At 34.8% G+C, this 18,387-nt stretch overlaps 3 protein-coding genes and 2 long non-coding RNA genes across 11 annotated transcripts; 2 read left to right on the top strand and 3 right to left on the bottom strand.

Moving 5' to 3' along the window:
- Positions 1–69: 69 nt before the first annotated feature.
- LOC125060141 lies at positions 70–2,341 on the bottom strand. The gene is made up of 4 exons (XM_047664896.1): positions 2,113–2,341; positions 1,109–1,276; positions 715–874; positions 70–562 (listed from the first exon to the last, which is right to left on the bottom strand). The coding sequence occupies exons 1-4, from the start codon at positions 2,191–2,193 to the stop codon at positions 432–434; spliced, it is 540 nt and encodes a 179-aa protein (XP_047520852.1). The 5' UTR covers positions 2,194–2,341; the 3' UTR covers positions 70–431.
- A 780-nt stretch (positions 2,342–3,121) lies between these two features.
- LOC125060143 lies at positions 3,122–5,705 on the top strand. Its single transcript, XR_007118803.1, has 4 exons — positions 3,122–3,343; positions 4,282–4,434; positions 4,726–4,894; positions 5,467–5,705. It is a non-coding gene; the product is annotated as an uncharacterized LOC125060143 (long non-coding RNA).
- On the bottom strand, positions 5,246–6,163 carry LOC125060145. The gene is made up of 2 exons (XR_007118804.1): positions 5,986–6,163; positions 5,246–5,789 (listed from the first exon to the last, which is right to left on the bottom strand). It is a non-coding gene; the product is annotated as an uncharacterized LOC125060145 (long non-coding RNA).
- A 373-nt stretch (positions 6,164–6,536) lies between these two features.
- On the top strand, positions 6,537–14,681 carry LOC125060136 (acid phosphatase type 7). 7 transcript variants are annotated; one of them, XM_047664888.1, is made up of 9 exons: positions 6,537–6,923; positions 8,004–8,198; positions 8,757–9,063; positions 9,380–9,586; positions 10,130–10,245; positions 11,735–11,870; positions 12,397–12,458; positions 12,634–12,725; positions 12,838–13,021. In XM_047664888.1, exons 1-9 carry the CDS (start codon positions 6,809–6,811, stop codon positions 12,919–12,921), a joined length of 1,314 nt encoding a protein of 437 aa, XP_047520844.1. In that variant the 5' UTR covers positions 6,537–6,808; the 3' UTR covers positions 12,922–13,021. The 7 variants fall into 7 exon arrangements, 4 of the variants coding, with proteins under 4 accessions (XP_047520844.1, XP_047520845.1, XP_047520843.1 ...); XM_047664889.1 differs by lacking the exons at positions 10,130–10,245; positions 12,397–12,458; positions 12,634–12,725; positions 12,838–13,021 and adding exons at positions 11,484–11,602; positions 13,822–13,883; positions 14,085–14,176; positions 14,414–14,681 and having other exon boundaries at positions 6,539–6,923; XM_047664887.1 differs by lacking the exon at positions 10,130–10,245 and adding an exon at positions 11,152–11,270 and having other exon boundaries at positions 6,540–6,923.
- Positions 14,473–17,311, bottom strand: LOC125060138 (poly(A) RNA polymerase cid11-like). Its single transcript, XM_047664890.1, has 3 exons — positions 16,793–17,311; positions 16,505–16,657; positions 14,473–15,705 (listed from the first exon to the last, which is right to left on the bottom strand). Exons 1-3 carry the CDS (start codon positions 16,806–16,808, stop codon positions 14,672–14,674), a joined length of 1,203 nt encoding a protein of 400 aa, XP_047520846.1. The 5' UTR covers positions 16,809–17,311; the 3' UTR covers positions 14,473–14,671.
- Between the last annotated feature and the right edge of the window lie 1,076 nt (positions 17,312–18,387).

Below are 18,387 nucleotides of genomic sequence, written 5' to 3'. Positions count from 1 at the left end.
CCACTGCATCTATTATGGGTAAATATAAAACAATAGTTCTTTCGATCGCACATAAATTAAAGATCAATATTAAGAAATGGCAAAACCAAACTTTTTAAAATTAATTTATTAAACTTAAACAATTTACGTTTCACAAAACTCTGGAGGATTGCAGGCCTTTGGTGGAAAGGGAAAATAGTCGATCAGAACGGAATACTAACTGGTTTGCCTGAAGATATTAGGTAACACCCTGTGCCTGCAGCATTTGACACAGTATGAAATGCACATTTCACAACAACAGTTCTGGGATTTTGGAAAATTGTCTGTATGATAAAACGATCCGTTATAAGACTAGCTTCGTGATAGAAGGAGAAATATTGGAGGTGCTCTTTTCGAAGCTTTTGATATTCCTTAATCTATTTGTCACAAAAAGCAGTGCATATTAAAAAATATTATAAGGGATGGTCAGAGGTTTTTACAGGATAATACATCCTAGCTGAGCCTTGAAACCGTGCTTCATCTTCTTCGTACATGATCTCTTTGTGACGGCTGTGAACCACTATGATGCTGTATACTGAAACGCCTGGAATTAAACAATAGCAATGTTGAATATTGAGTTAATGCTAATATTTAACTGTAAGATGATATTAATAACATAAATATAATTATGGTTTGGTTGGGTTACTATTAAAACAAAAACGCAATTACTTTTTAAAAGCGAATATAAATACTCACAAGCTCGCGCAAGGTGCACAGCGATAACCACGATTTCTATTTCAAGGGTCTCTCCGGAGTCCTGAAGAATCAGACTGATGCCTGTGAGACACATAACGAAGAACAACGCTGTCAGAATACCCGTCACTATGGTCCATGGTAGAGTTAGGGACGCCAATTTCTGATGAAAACAAAATAATGAATTAAACAAAAATATAGATTTATTTAACTGAAATTGCATACGTGGTTACGTTAATAAGAAGGTAATATTTTGATTTAATATTGCTGCATATACCTAAATGCCTATGAACATCAATATTTATGAAGTCCTGAGATTTTATCTCCATCATTATAATGTTTTTGTTGAATTGTGTATTAATTTCAGATTGATAGAAATCATTGTAATGAAACTGACCTTATAAGCTGCTACAATGAGAAGAAGGGAGCATAACAAATGTATGCCGCTAACAGTAGCTGCTGTGATATACAAGACGGACCGATGAGCAGACACAGTACCTTCTCGGGCGATAGGAGCAAGCGTTACAAGCAAACTGTACCCAGTCAGCTCCAGTAATGCCCATACCTGGAAAAAATTAAAATCTCTCAGCAGGCAGAGTCAATACTCCATTAATAAATTTTCATTTAATTCTAAAATTTTACCGGATTTTTTTTACAAAACAGTCAAGTCAATTAGATTTTCTACATAACTCGCTTGTTATTAATTGCTATAAATAAAGCACGTTAGCCTAAAACCTCGGCCAGTTTTTGCATATATTCGTTTTTGTTACTAAGCCGATTCTACTTCAAGTGGGTATATTTGAAGTTTTATTTGTTATCATACATACAAGAACTATTATCAAGAACTTGGGTACACATTTTACATTTGACATTTATGTAATTTGTATAGGGGGTTGGGTTTCCCCCATTTGTAAAAAGATTTATCATATTAGGTACCTATCCAAACGAGGACGGCTATTATTTAACCGGCACGACTAGTCAACCTTGCTAAGAGCAAGTAAAAGAAAATGGAGTAGAAGTAGACTTGATCGTAATAACGTTGTACTTGTGTAATATTTTGTTTGACACACAAAAACATAGGTACATAAGTGAAATGCTCCTCGTCCTACCGATGTCGAGTGCTATACTAAGTGGTTAGGTAGGTACATTCTACTATTTATAACTGCGCGCAAGGTAATGTTAACAATGACGTATCAAACAAATATAATTCGTGATAAACGTGATAATAAAGTCGGTAATAAAGAATCATAAAATGAAAAAACTGCGAAATACTACTAAGATTTCGAATTTTGGCATTTACTGAGCATAGAAAAGGCATAACACTATAACGTAGGATTTCAGTAGAAATGTATGGTGTTTAAATGATAGATAAGCTATCAATATCACCTGTTAAGATCATACCGTGTACAGATAGGCTATAATCAAGGTCCCAGTGTGCAGAGTGGCGCAGCAGCAGCAACGCTTAACCATGGGCACTCCCATATTTCTCCGTCTCTCTTATCATCACTACACGTCTCTATACAATGACTAATAAACTATTACTGATAATGCAAACGATATCTACATAATCTAAAATCTCCAAGGTAAAATTATTATTATGAAAAACATCAATATATTCATATTTTTTACGTGAAACGGATTATCTAACCGGACTGTCGCTACGTTACTAATATATACATATTGCCAATATGATAATTTTAAAATTTTTATAGAATTATAAGAATAATACAGAACATGACCACTTCAACGTAAACAGGTGCTGCTTGGACAGTGCTCTTCTTTATATCAGGCACCAGAGGCTTAGCAATAGGGTGGCAGGGCTGGCAACATGCCAAGAGGGGCCCTGTCCAAGAGATATTATATTCTATGGATTAATGTGAAGTCTCTAATACGCATCGGGCTAGCGTAGGGACTACAGACCATTCCCTCTCGCCAAAGAGAGGAGGCCTATGGCCATTAGTGAGACATATACAACGTGTAATTGAGTACTTTGAAAATCTCGAAGTTTATTACTGATAGGGCCCAATCAAAAGAATTGCCACGAAAGAAGATTCGCCACGGGCCCCAGATGGTATTGTTACGCCACTGTCAGGCACACACTTTATTGAGTACCTATTAATAACTTTCTACACTAATTTTATAAAAACGTAAGCTTTTTTAAAGTTACTTTTAGTAAAATCTATTAAATAGTATTTGAAACTATTTTTCACAGTGAGTAATATAAAATTACGAGAATTAGATAAGTATATATAAATAAATTGAAATAGGTTGATTTATCCAGTTGGTGAAAAATAGAATTACTTTGTATCGGCGCCTGTCTAACGGGAGGTGTGATACCGTTTATCAGTATAACTCAGATAATAAGATTATCACACTGATTGCTTCCAGTTATTTGTCAATTACTTATTGGTATTTATTTTATTCGTGTAGCCGGTTAGTGATTGAAGTTAACAGAAAATTTTAACCTACGAGTATAAGTACAAAAAAATCATTCTCGGTGATATTCACCGATTTATTAGATTATTTATTGAGTCCTAATCATTTTAGATTTAAAATGTGTCTTCCTATGTCAAACTGTTGTTGTTGTATAAGTTTGAGTGTTGGCGCCAAAATAGTTGCAATTTTGAGTTTAGTAAGTATTATTTCAGACTCATAGATAAAAACTATTATTTCTGGTATCATAACTGTTATACAATTATTAAGATATTTTATAAAGGAAAGTCTTTTACGTTATAAATTATTATTGCATTATTTAAATATAAAAATACTTCAGAGTATTTTTAACTTAGATTGGCAATCTTAATATATATATTTCTTGTGTGCGTGTGTATGTGACTGAACTCCTCCTAAACGACTGGACCAATTTTGATGAAATTTTTTTTGTGTCTTCAAGGGGATCTGGGAATGGTTTAGATTCACAAATCAGCCCGCCAGATGTTAAGGGTAGTCCACCCCTAAATTTTTATTTTTATTTTTTAGACAACATTTTTAATTTCTATTTTTTTATGATACAGCATTAAAAAATACATACAACCCCTAATTTTCACCCCTCTATGATCAACCCCTATTTTTTTATTATAAATGATATACATGGCAAAACGACGTTTGCCGGATCAGCTAGTGTATGTATAGTTTTGTAAGATTGCATTTAACAACATTGGCATGGTATACAAGAGTCTTCCAAGGGTTTGACCCACATATTTGGTGTGGTCTTAGATAGAACGTAAACCTACAAATTGTTTACTCACTAACTCAGTGAAATAAACCTGGTATGACATAAAGACGCAAAATATTTATTTGTATTGTTTAATTTGTTTCGTAAATAAGTTTTCATATCTGACATAAGTCTGAAGAATATAGCTATTAGCTATTAGTATTATCTACTACTAGCGTCTTAAGACTTTTTCATAACATGACTTATTATTATATACTACATACCTATTACTATTTTAATGTATATTTTTATACTTTTGCATTATTCTCAAGGAAACAGTGACCCACTATTTGAAACACTGTTTTACCATAAAACGCTGGAATATAGACAATATTAAACTAATAAACCTATTATAGATGACGTCAACGTGCACGGTTCTGGTGTACGGAACAGCGGCTTTACTCCCACGACCAGACACCGAGATACGAAGAATAAGTTACGTAGTCGTGGCCGCTGCAGCCGTTATCAAATTCATCATGGCCTGTCTCATGGCATATGGCGCTTTCCAGGTATAAATAGGACACAAGACGACTCTCAAAAGGTCTATTCAAGTACCTCATAAACTTGGCTCTAAGCCTTGCTTAGTGACTGAATTTTATCCTTGGAGCAAATATCTATAATTCGATAAAAATGCGTCTGCTCAACTATATAGGAATGAACTTCTAATTATAATGCGTATGAAGTTACAAAATGCCTGTAATGTCAATGACTACGATTGTTTATGAGACGTTTTCATATATAATATCTACATTCACATATATATACGTGCTTAAATGAACATTATATTTTACGTTTCACAGAAAAAACCAAAGTTCCTTCTTCCGTGGCTACTTACTGCTTGGATATATGCAGTAATATTATTAATTGCATCGCTCTTCGGGAGTATTCTTATCGCACTCAAAGTCGCCAAAAATATGGAAACGACATCTGAAGTCAGCACAATGGTGTCTGCATATTTTATTTATGCAAGTAAGTGTTGAGGGAGTACCTATCACCTATCCGAGTTTTATAAATATTAGCATCCTACAGGAGTTAACAATATAAAGGATGCTCTTTTACCGGGGTCAAACACAACAAACATTTATTTATCACTATTTTTTTTTAAACTGCCCCGACAATTTGAATACTGTCATCACCTACAATTTTACAATAAAAATATCACAAAATTAACGTATACTAATTATTTAAATTGAAGTACGCAATGATGTAATATCCCCGAAACTATTAACTTAGAACATCGTTTCTCAAGCGGGGGCTCGAGTTTGTTTTAAAAGGGGGTCGCAGTCTGTTGAAAAATAATAAATACAAACTACATATACCTAGGTACAAAATATTCGTTTATTAAAGGAATGAATAATTATAGTGTAGTGTTATAAAACTAAATTATAATATTATTCAGTGACGGGGTCGCAAGACTGTTTTACTTAACTTTTTGGCTTTTTCGTGGGTCGCGATATAAAAATGGTTCAGAAACGATTATTTAGACACTTCGAAGTGTGTAATACATATACGATTAAAATTAAACGTTTAAATGTTTTCAGTAATTCTTTACTACTTCGCATCTGTCGTCAACAGTAGAAGAGAAGAAATGCTTCGAGATAGACAAATAAAATTCACTTACATTTCACATCGTCTGATGGGCCAAAAAGTACTTCCAAAGATGTATACGCCATGAAACTATTTACGACAGAGTTGGAATAAAACAGTCTAAGTAAAGAAGAGAATTAAGAGGGAAATTATATTAGCTTGTACTTAAATATAATAATATTTTAAATACTAATACTAGTTTCTTTCGTTCGTCGTTTCTTAAAAAAAAGTTATTAGTAGAAATGAGACGTATTATAATACTTCTTCAACCTTCTATCTGCGGACAAAGGTCGTTACGAGTCAAATTGTTCCTTACTTAAAAAAAATAAAGACGGTGTTTGTTTTTATTCTAATAACCTACTATTACATCTTATTTGATATCTATGGGTAAAATTGTGATTTTAAATTATTGTAATTCATTATAGCCCGAACATTCAAACTCCTCATATTCTGTTATTTAATTTTATCATTACCTATTTATGCATATATTTTACTGTATAGGTACTCCATCTATGATCCATTTACAGTTTTAACTGAATATAATGATGATTGATGACTATAACACACATATTGAGTTCTTTAGCTAATTCAAATGCTACGTGCCCTGCGGACTATCCAAAACAAAAATATATTTTTTATTTCGAACGAGTAGTAGGTACCTAAGATTAGCACGGTTAACTGAACAAACAAACAAAAAAATGTTTCACTAATATAAAACCACATCAATAGAAAGTAACTTAAGGCTATAGTATATTATAACGTCATATTATCAAGAATGGCAATCGGCATGTCAATATTTGGCATAATTAATTATTGTCATTTATTTTACGTCTATTTAATCTGTGTTTATACGGTGTTTATCCAACCACTTAATTCGGGCACTTATTTATTTTTATTAGTGAGGTAAACACCGATGTGAATTGTGATGTCATTTTTTTTTTTTTTTTAATTTATTTATTAGCCGGATACAAAGTCCATTGGCAGACTGTGATGTCAGGTCATCAGGTGTTACAAGTTACAACTTACAATTATTAATGTTTTGATTTTGAAGCCTTGGGCACTGATAATTGTAAATTTTGTAATTCAATAAAAGCAGATAGAATAGATAGAAGAATTCGTAGCTATAATCAAACTATAATTATAAAAAACATTATCTGATTTCTTTATCAGATAGTTGTCATAAATAATACTAAATACACTATATATCGATAGTATGTAAACTGTAATGATAGTTGTCGTGCAATAGCGCTGTGAAGTGGCTGTCTTTTGTAAACAGTATTTGGAAATTAAAGAACAATGAAGTTTTTAATTCAATTACTATTAGTTATAAATGTAACAAGCCTAATTACGGCAAATCCCGGTTATGATTGTCAATATTGCCAGCCTGAACAAGTACACATAGCTTTCGGGAGTAAGTATATTTTTTATGTAGTGTTTAGGTCTTTGTTCGTTAAATGGCATTCCCTAATTGTACTACCTCAATTCTTTTTATAAATATGGATTTGTAATTATTGTATAAAATATTCATTAATTATATATATTGCTTTAAGTATTTTAATGTAGATAAAACTAGTCCAAAATATGTTTATTTTTACTTTTACTAAGTTTAATTTTCAATCAATAATATAAATTAAAAGTAATAATAATGTCTGAACAAGAACAGATTATAATAAAATATATTGTTGATGTCTTTTAAAACAATGGTACTAGTTTATATATTTTAAAAAACCCCTTTTGACCTGTAATACTAACAACTCAGTGGTGCTACAACTCTTAACGGGTTTGGGCTTGGATTTCATCTGTTTCTTATATTTATTTTTGTTTACTAATTGACTATTAATTAGTAGATTTTGTGACTGACACGAGTCAAAGAATACATTGGTAATTTCACAGCTTGGGAATGAACACACAACCTCAAGGTTCTACCCTCTTTTCCAGACTTAGCCTGAATGGAAAAGAGGAAATTTTCCAGTGGAAATTAATATTACAATTCATATCTGACAAAACCACTTCATAAAATAGATTATTTTATTAGTTAAAAGTGTATGTGTTTTGTGATAACATAATCAGTGTATTGAGGACAATAATACAAAAACATGTTTTTAACTTGGTATTAAAACAGAAACAGATTAAAAGGGGAAAAACAAGTTAATGAACTTGATAAATTAAATCAAACTTCTACTATTTAAATTGACTGTATTACTTATGATTCCTATGAATGCTTTAATAATATTAGTTCAGTTTTCAATAATATTAAATAATCAAATTGTAATTTTATATTAGACATTTGATAACTTATTACTTTCTATTTTATTTGTTTATGAAAAGTCCTGCCTGGTGTCATTTTTATTAAAACATAATTTAAATTAATATTTTATTTATTGTTGTTATAATTTTTTTTATTAGTTGGATGGAGAATTGGCTTTGTGGGGTAAATTACAGTTACATATTTTAATAATTTTAAACTAATGACATTTTATTTGGATTTTAGCAAAACCTAATGACATAATAGTCACATGGACAACATTTAATAACACCCATGAGTCTCGAGTGCAATATGGTTTGGGGGAGATGAATTTGGAGGCTGTGGGTACTCGACACCGGTTCACAGATGGTGGTCAGCTGCACCGACATATGTGGATACATCGAGTTACTCTGCAAGATCTCAAGTTTGATACTAAATATGGTTTGTTTGTGGATTTATTATATTACTCATTTAACTCCATTTAACAATTTTATGTAGTATGTACATATTTTATAATTACTATTTTTGTGTTAGGGTAGTTATTATTTATTAAGTTGAGACCCATTCTGCACATCACAAATGAATGCATAGTGTTTTCTTGCGGAGCTATGTATACACTATGTTATCTCCAAAAACATTCAAATTAAATTGTAGCCAGCAATGTTATTAATAATTAAATATTTGTGATGAATTACGTGAAAATATTATATTTAAAAACAGTTATTGGTAATCATGAATTAATTTAGAAGCAATTAGATTACCATAGTAGTTATTACACTATTAGTTCACGGAGTTAACGATGAGTTAATTAGATGTATGCTGTCGCACTTTTTTGGAGAATTTTTAATAGAACATCCAGCATAAATTTTTCGTAGTAAACGCCACGGAAGATCTAAAAAATTAGTAATAAAGTTCTAAAGATTAGCACGTCCAACCGAAACAATAAAAAAAAACCCTTTAACAAATCCACTTAATATTCGTACCGGAATTATGCTTCAGAATACCATGCGGGGTCTGTATATGGCTGGTCGGAGTTGTTCTCCTTCAAGACGCCGCCAGAGGGGGAAAAGTGGGTGTTACGGGCTGCCATCTACGGAGATATGGGGAATAAGAATGCACATTCATTGTCGTACCTGCAAGACGAGGCGCAGCGGGGCCACTTCGACGTGATCCTCCACGTGGGAGACTTTGCCTATGACATGGACACGGACAACGCCCTCGTAGGGGACGAGTTCATGAGGCAGATCCAGCCCTTGGCGGCCTCCGTGCCTTACATGACCTGTCCTGGAAACCACGAGGCCGCTTAGTGAGTACTTCTTCTAAATTTTGCTAGTATTGAAGTTCAAGATCATCCCTTCAAAGTATGGCTACCGTGGTGCTACATTTTTATTATAACATGCAATATATATAATGCGTAGGAAACTGCATTATACGTTTTCAACTCTGCTGGGCGCTGTTTATATTTTTTATATGTTGAACCAGCCTTTATTGTACAAAATAATAGTTCAAGAAAGCTCTATATGACATTAATGCTGACTGGGGTACAAAAGTAATTAAGAAAAATTAAACCGTGTCCAAAAGAGTACTGAACCGATTTGCATAGATCATGTCCGATATTTCAGTAACTTCAGCAACTACCGAAACCGTTTCTCGATGCCGAACCACGAGCGATGGGAGAGCATGTTCTACTCGTTCGATCTAGGTCCCGTCCACTTCGTCTCCATCTCCACCGAGTACTACTACTTCCTCGAGTTCGGTCTCAAGATGCTCTCGGAGCAGTTCGAGTGGCTGCAGAGGGATCTCAGCGAAGCCAACAAGCCGGAGAACAGGTATCGAGACCCGGCCAGCGACACCCTTGACCTTCTATTTGCTTATATACCTAAGTATAAGTTTCGTCATTACTGAGGTCTTAGGTTCGAACGCCGCCAATGTACTTTATTTCTATGTCCACAACACCACACACCCTCGTATGGTGAGGAAAATAATCGTCAGGAAACCATGCATGCCTTAAATCCATCGACGGCGTGTGTCAGGCACAGAAGGCTGATTCACCTATGTCTATTAGGAGAATCAAATGATCGCGGAATTGAAAGACACCGGCGCCACTAGATTTTTCATTTTATTTTTAAATGTCATACTTATTTATTTGTCACTAAACATTCGATGAAATGATAAACAACGCACTTAAGTAATTGATTGTTTGAAATAAATGCTGTCACGTCGTGTTAGGGCAATCTACTCCTGTTTACTAATTGATCTGTGTTCTCTTTCTGCAAGAGTTCAAAAATATTTCTAAAAGTGTGAGCGTTTCCTCCCCTTTAACAAAGAAATATCTTTGCCTTGAGGCACACAGTTGACTATCCTGTTGTCAGATCGTTACGCCCGTGGGTGATAGCGATGGGTCACCGGCCCATGTACTGCAGCAGCCCCAGGCCGGCCTGTGACAACTCTGTGCCCCAACGCAAAGGGATACCCTTCTTCGGGTTCGGTGAGTCTTTCGACTCGGCCGAGACTTTATTCAACTATACGTATCTCTATTGACGCTTTCTCGAATCGACTCGTTCTTACTCTAAATTGTCGTGTCGTTTAACAGATGAGACACAAGTACCTACTTATAATCTAAATCGCGCTATCAAAGTAAATCTCGCGAAGGCTATATATATTATGTCGACTAGTCGTCAGTGGGAAGAATGTTCCAGGATCCTCCCTTTAGGTCGGGGAAAGGCAGTGCCTTCCTTCTTCGGTGATAATAATTATCTATCTATATATATAAAAAGAAAATGGTGTTCGTTTGAGGCTCTTTCACGCTTAAACCACTGATCGTATCGACATGAAACTACCACCATTCGATGCGAAATTTTTCCTAGATGGTTTATGGCTATTTAATGTTTTTAATTCCAACGTTCCTTCATTTTTTTATTTCTGTTTTACTTTTATGAAAATTTTTCCCGCTAATAAAAACAAAAGAGGCTTCCTAGAACCGCAAAACGTCAACATCTGTTAAAAACTCGATTTTCGAAATATTTCAATTTTCTTAGCGGGAAGTTAAAAAGAAGAATAATAAAAATATGAAAAAAAATAAAATAATGAAACATAAAATTTATTTTAATTCGTCCAGCAAAGCGGGCGCGAAACGGCTAGTATATTATAGAATACAATAATTGTTAAAAGACACCCGGGAAGTTAGAATGCCTGACGATACGATGATGCGTTTTTTGGTAGGACTAGAGATGGCTGTAACCAATTAAAGGTTTCCTAAGTGACGATTGCCCCTCCCTCTCCCTTTCCGGTCTGTCCGATGCGCTCAGTACTTCTCTTGTTTGTGCTAACTTCTAACAATTATTCATTCGGACGAGACTTCTCCCATTGACTAAAAACGGCGACCGGTTTACAGGGGCGAACGACCCTGGATCATACTATACGGCCACAGGCCCATGGTTTGCAGCAATATTGCGGACGATTGCTGGAACAACTTCCTGCCCAATCGCGTCGGCTTGCCGGCTTTAGGCTTCGGTGAGTGAGTCTGTTTCGTTTGAGAGTTTTATGCTCCCTCTAAATTATATTTATAATAAAGATATTATTAATTCGGTTCGGAGCCTATATTTGTCGTATTGTCGGAATTACAAACGGGTTTTGGGTAATTTAACGCCTGAGATACGTATGGTCGGATATCGGATCGATCGGGAGGTCTTCCCCTCGGAGTGAGTGGGCCGACGTGGCTTGCAGGGCGAAGCGGCCTTGGCTCGTTCTGTTCGGCCACAGACCGATGTACTGCAGCAATTCGGACGACATCGACTGCAGCGTCGAGTACACGAGGAAGGGGCTGCCGCTCTTCGGGGCCTTTCGTGAGTGTTTTCTTCGCATCGCTGCTAATCTTAGAATAACATATACTTATCGGACGGTTTTAAAAGAGATTCAAGAGAGCGAGAGAGAGAAAGAGTTCTCGAATTAGACAATAAACGATTGTGTTTCCTCAGGTCTCGAACCGCTGTTGCGTGATTTCGGGGTGGACGTGGTGATCTGGGCACACGAGCACTCGTACGAGCGCACTTGGCCCCTCTACGATCTCAAGGTGTACAACGGCTCGTCGGAGCGACCGTACGTTAACCCGCGGTGAGTTACTTTTGGCTAAAAATCTTATTCCACCGAACGACGGAATGGACAACAATAGGGGGGCAAACGAACTTGCGGCACGAACAAAAAGAGCAGTCTTCGCAGCCCATAGACACCCATTTTGAGTGGGTGCGTTGCCGGCCTTTTTACGTGCAGACATACTAAAAATGCGATGAATGATTCATTTCTTCCGTAGTTACCGAAAATTATTGTGTCGCCGACGGAACAATGACACGTACACAGATTTTGCACATAGGATATTAAATACAGGTTTCGGGCGATTTCCCGTAAATTCATATTTATTACTATTTCTTAGAAACTTATCTAATAATGGTTCTCATTTGAAATTAAAAAAATCGTCGCCTAAACCGGTATGGAGGATGAATGTGCATCGACGTGGTAATTAAATGATATTTTATAAAGTTGCCGATTTACAGCTTTTCGCATGGATTCTTTTGCCTTTATTTTGTCGGTTAATTTAAAATCATCGGGTAACGTTTTCGATAATTAATATTACCTGTTGCAGGGCACCGGTACACATAATAACCGGTTCGGCGGGTTGTCAGGAAGACACGGACGGCTTTAAGCGTAAGAAATCTGGTCTATATTAATATATATATTATATACATGGTTTTATCTTTTTATAAATATTATTTATTCCAGAATCGAAGATTCACCTTCGATTTGACAATGAATATAATATGTATTGATCGTTTTCGGTCCTTCGGGCCGGAAATGTACGTGTACACGAATGACATTACAGCTCGTCCCCCGGCGTGGTCCGCCTTCCGCTCCAGTGACTACGGATATACGCGCTTCAAGGCCTACAATCACACGCATGTTTATTTCGAACAGGTATCTCTCACTTATTACCCATCGTTCATCGATCTCTTATAAGTTTTAACTCGAAACAATTCGGTTTCGTCCACGGGCCCCGGCTCGGTTAATAAAAAGTACTTTTTTTCAGGTTGACGTCGACGAAGACGGTCGCGTGATAGACTCCGTGTGGATTGTGAAGGACAAACATGAAGCTTATCACTTCGATTCTTAGCTAACACGAGTGCTTCTAGCGAAACCGACCAAAGTTACATTTTTCCAAAGAATTTGTGATACTGACTGTAAAAATATTGAATAAATGTTTTTTTATAGAATTGCCTGTTATTTCTATGGGAAAACTGAAGTGCCCGATCTAGTATTGAGCGCTTTTAAAATCCCAAAATTTAGTTCCGGCAGAATTTGACTTTTAAATTGTCTTAGGGGGCGTCCATAAATTACGTGAGGTGTTTAAGGGGGGGAGGGGGTCGAGTCAAATCTCATTTAATCTTACGTTGGAGAGAGGGGGGGTCTTGGCAAATATCACGCAATTTTTTTTTTCTGATTGAAAAAAAAATTAGGAACGGTTGACCCTAAAGGTCATCTCTGCAACTTCCCGCTAACTCCATACCTAAACGCTCCGCATTTCACTTATTTTGTTTTTGAGCTTGCTTGCTCTTCGAGCTCAATAGTACGAATTCTGTGTTATTTTGAGTTCTCCAAGCTCAAAAAGATAGCTTCTTACGCGTTTACGTAAAGGTGGGAACTGACCAACGTTACGAGGTGTAATGTAACATGTAATGTAATGTTACACAGCGAGCATTCGTGCAGTCAGTACGTCGTGTTGCGGAGAAACACGACGTAACACGACGTACTGACTGCACGAATGCTCGCTGTGTAACATTACATTACATGTTACATTACACCTCGTAACGTTGGTCAGTTCCCACCTTAAGAGACAGACATTTTGAAAAATCTCACGTGAGATTGGGGGATGGGGGAGGGGGTTGAATAAAATCTCACGACTTCTCACCAGGGGGGGTGGGAGGTACAGAAAATTAAAAAAAAAACCTCACGTAATTTATGGACGCCCCCTTATAAAGTACAAAAAAATAAAATAATCGTTAACTTTGCGTAGAGCGCCAGTGCACTTGGTGACGGGCTCGGCGGGATGTCAGGAAGGAAGGGACCATTTTCAGCGTAAGTTGAATTTCACGCATTTAATTCTTATAGTGCCTCTCCACTACATTTAATATTATGCTATAATTAAATTAAAGGGCCGTTAGGAGTTATTTTAAAACGGCTCCGCCCAAGGTCACGTTACGGTCTCGTACCACACGCACGCCTAAGGCATTTCTCTTTGTACAAATATATTTAATATAAAGTATCCGTTCGTGACAGACGCCCCGAAGGAATGGTCCGCTTTTCGCTCTCAAGACTACGGCTACACCAAACTCAAGGCTTTCAACAACACTCATATCTACTTTGAGCAGGTGAGTCTGTCCATATTGAGCAGTTTCAAAATGGAAATGTTTAAACCCCTTTTATATATTATTTAGCAAATAGTTATTCCCATAACTACACAGTATACAGGATGTATACTAGAAAAGCTTTTTTTAATCTATATTTTCACTTTTGATTTTCATAATCTGGGGATCATAGGACATACGATTGGGAACAGGATGGTTAACAGCTACTTCATTTAATTAAGATTCAATTTTATATTACAGGTATCCGTTGACATTGAGGGAAAAGTAATTGATCAATTTTGGTTAGTCAAACAAAGTTCTACACAATGAGATCAAAAGTATGTGCTTGTTTTTATTTGACTACATCCTAATACGTGCTCGGTAACAAAACCAATGTAGAAAACATTTATTTCAAACACTTGCTCAAACGTTTCGTCAGCATCCTGTACCATCTACACAAATTTATAAAGATAACCCCGATTATTTAATTAATATACTTACATCAATAAACCGTAAGGGTTATCTCTGATTTCTATTATGTTTAAATTGTTGCTTGAATTTTCTTCCCTTTTGTTTCAACTGGCCACGGTTCCACTGGTGCTTCTGGATGCTGCCCTTTTTAGCTACAAAGTTCCTGAACGTGGGCCTAAATGCAGTTTGCGGTTTTTCATTAGTGCAGAGTAGTTTTTTTAAAAATATTGCTTCAGTTTCCGATTCATAAATCTTGACTGCATTACTAAAAAGATGAATAATTCTAAGAGCCAACTTGGGATGAACAGAAACACCGCAATTGCGGCTATGGTTGAATGGGTCTTGAATACACATCATTGTATCAATCCTCAATGGTTGACAAATATTTCTCGTAACATTTATTTTATATAATTCAAACTCTTCTGGTAGAGTTTCCAAACTCTTAAATTTCTCTCTATCAATTAAAGTTCCGGTATACAGAGATATAACATACTTTTTAAAATTAAAATTCTCATAGTATTTCAAAAATCCACCAAACAATGTATACAAGCTATCGTTGTTACTGGATTTACTTACAGAGAGTGAAAATGCTGTGTTCCAGTTATCTTCAATATCTTCTGTAACATTTTCCTGCAAAATTCTTATTGAGGGTAAAATATTCTTTTGTTGTAAGTAAAATAAGAAAAGTAAAGTAAGGCTGTAACTTGACATTAAGTTCATGCCCGTGAAGCATTGAATCTTTGACCAATACTTGACAAGAACCATAAGGGTAAGTATACGTTCATCACTGAATATCAAATATTCCAGAAGTTTGGAATTCTTGACTGCAGCACGGGTAGAAAAACTCACATCACAATGAGTATTTGTTGGAACATAAGTAAATTGCACTATGGGAACCTTAGCCTTTGTGATTGCAAATACGTTTTGAAATTTACGATTTCTTTGTAATATCTTCCGAGCTTCTATAACAAAGTCTGCCCTTGGCATATCCAACCATGGTGGAAGATTAACTAAACAATCAACATCACTGCTTCGAAGTGCTAGACCCGTTACAATTGATCCGAACACCTCTAACTTGGAACCTATAATAAAGAATAATAAAGTTAATTAGTAATGAAGTGTTAATTTAATATTGGCATTGTTTCATTACATAGATTTTAAAAGCAAATAGAACAATTAGGTTTATTAAATCGGTATTCTACTGTGGGGTGCTGCTGCAGAGGTTCAATCAATATTTGTGCTTGCAGCTGCGGGCTGTTTGGGGTATTTGTTGTGTTTCCCCAAAGGAGTTGGTACGGAACAAGTTTAGGGATTAAATATTATGACACTATCTGGTCAATAAATTCTTGAAGCTTGTTGTAGGTACAAAAAAATATAAACGATTTTAAAACAAATGGTAACGTTGTAAAACAACACTCTCAAGCAAAATTAGAGAATTATCACTAAATAAATTCAAAGCCCTATTTAAACGAAAATTAATCAATAAAGCTTTTTATAAATTAGACGAATATCAATCAATCCCAAATGATCCTAATCCTTGGGATTGATTTGCTTCAGTTCATTTGTATGACTCAAAACTTAGCGATTAAAAAACTCTTTTTAATCGCTAAGTTTGGCAGAAACTTTCTTGCCAGTTCTTCTTGCCCACTCTACGCCCTTGACTTGCAAACTGGTAGTAAATGTAAATTTACAATTAATTTAAATTCTTTTCTGATGTTCATAAGTGTATTTGTTTACCTATATGAATAAAGTTATTTTGAGTTTAAGTTTGATAAGTTAGAAGATTGGCTTAATTCTATAAATATTATAATATCAAAATCTGTAACTACTACAGCTCAGGTAAAAAAAAGTAAATTAGTACAAGTAAGTAATCAAATGTACCTTTCCAAGTATTTCCAAATATGTCTTGTAAATCATTAAATAATAATTGTAATCTTTCCACTTCATCTCGACTCATTCGAATGTAATCCATTAAATTTTTTATTTGTGTATGAAAATCTCCATCAAAACTTACATTTGTGGTATCTAAGATATCTAAAAAAAGGACAATAAAAAATAAGCTGTAGAAGAATGTTGCTAAATTGAGACTCCTTAAACAATTTGCTATGGATTCGCAACTTTCTTCTTACAGAACTAACAATGGTGTCCCGAACTAGACTGCACTCTTACCTGTATAATAACTCATGGTATTTTTAGTCTTAATAACTGTACTTGTTCTCAAGTTTCAAACGATTCACATGAATACAAATTTTCTATTAAACTTTTTCAAATAATTTTTTTTACTATGTGAAATAAGCTGGAATATGAAGTTAAAATTATAATAATCTCACAAAAATATTGATGATTGGTGTGTTACTAATATTAATATTTGTGGTTACTGGTTTGTATTTTGTAAGTCCTTAATAATTAGCCTGGGGAGAGTAGTCAAAGTCATGTTTCGAAATTCGACAGGCGTAACCTCTAACCAGCCAACGCTAAACCAATTTGTATCAGAATGAGATTAGCTCACGCTTTGTCACGTGACCATTTTCATATAATATGTAAATTCGTTTGGTGGTCACGCTTGTCGGACAGAGATTTTGACTCAAGCCCTGGATGCAAGACTCGATAGAAAGAGAAGAGAGTGATAGGGAAAATACCTCATCCACAGTCTACATTTTAGTTTTTTTTTTATGAACCTCTACCACGGATACAGATATACAACTATACCTATAGATATAGAATACTTCTGGCGTTCACTATAGCTTTAGTAGGGACTTCACAGACTGACCTTTAATCTGCTATAGACTAAGGAATATTAATCTCTTAAGACAGACTAAATAACTTGGGCATTCTTGGGTATATTTTTCTTAGAATAGGGGCGAGCGAGCAAAAACCTCACCGTAGGGGTCTAGACGGATCGCAACCTAAAAAGTTTATTATAAGTTTTCTAGATAAAATATTAGTTTTATTTGCATATTGAAATTAATTATGGTTTGTTAAAGTTTCAAGTTTTCTCAGAAATTTAAGCTAATTCAATAAAATATTTTGAACCTGCATAATCGTGATATACAATTATTCTTCTTCTTCTTCCTATCCGTTGCACTCTTGACAGAGCGGTCGTGATCGCTATATAATTATTAGTAGTACCTAAAAATATCAATATCCTATAAAATATAAATATCATATCACATCAACTAATCTGCAAAATTAAAAAGCAAGTAAGTTTATGTTTTAAATTAAACAATTTTGAACGGAATGAATGAGAGGATAACTTAATAGATGCATATAAATATGGAAATATCAAGCATATAAGGAGGCTGAGTCAAGACGCCTTAACATAGACGTTACCGCTTTTTCTATAGCTAAAACTATACATAATTATTTTTTTATTAACATGGCCACATTTACAACTACTACAAAAAAATAATATAAAACTAACAAAAAATATTATAAAACAAAATAATAAGCAGCGATTATATTGTTATACTCTTTGATAATAAGTGATTGTCTATGGACGGGTATGTCCAATTTCATTCAAAATGATTTTAATGATCTCATAAGCTTGCTTGCTTTTTTGTTTTACCTATATTTATGGGAGAAATATATATTTTATGTTTGTTGGAAAAATATGTACCTACATTTTTTGCCGCCTTTGTTAAACCGATATCTTTGTTGAGGGTACTTTTTAATTTCTAGAAAAATAAATAAATAAATAAGTACAAAACAGTGTATTTTCGTATTTGATCCTTACAATTCATATTAAGCTTAGAATGCAAGCAAAA

This window comes from Pieris napi, chromosome 21, assembly GCF_905475465.1.
Source record: "Pieris napi chromosome 21, ilPieNapi1.2, whole genome shotgun sequence".
Taxonomy (NCBI): domain Eukaryota; kingdom Metazoa; phylum Arthropoda; class Insecta; order Lepidoptera; family Pieridae; genus Pieris; species Pieris napi.
Note: the sequence above shows the minus strand (reverse complement) of the source record. Positions and strands in the feature narration are given on the sequence as shown.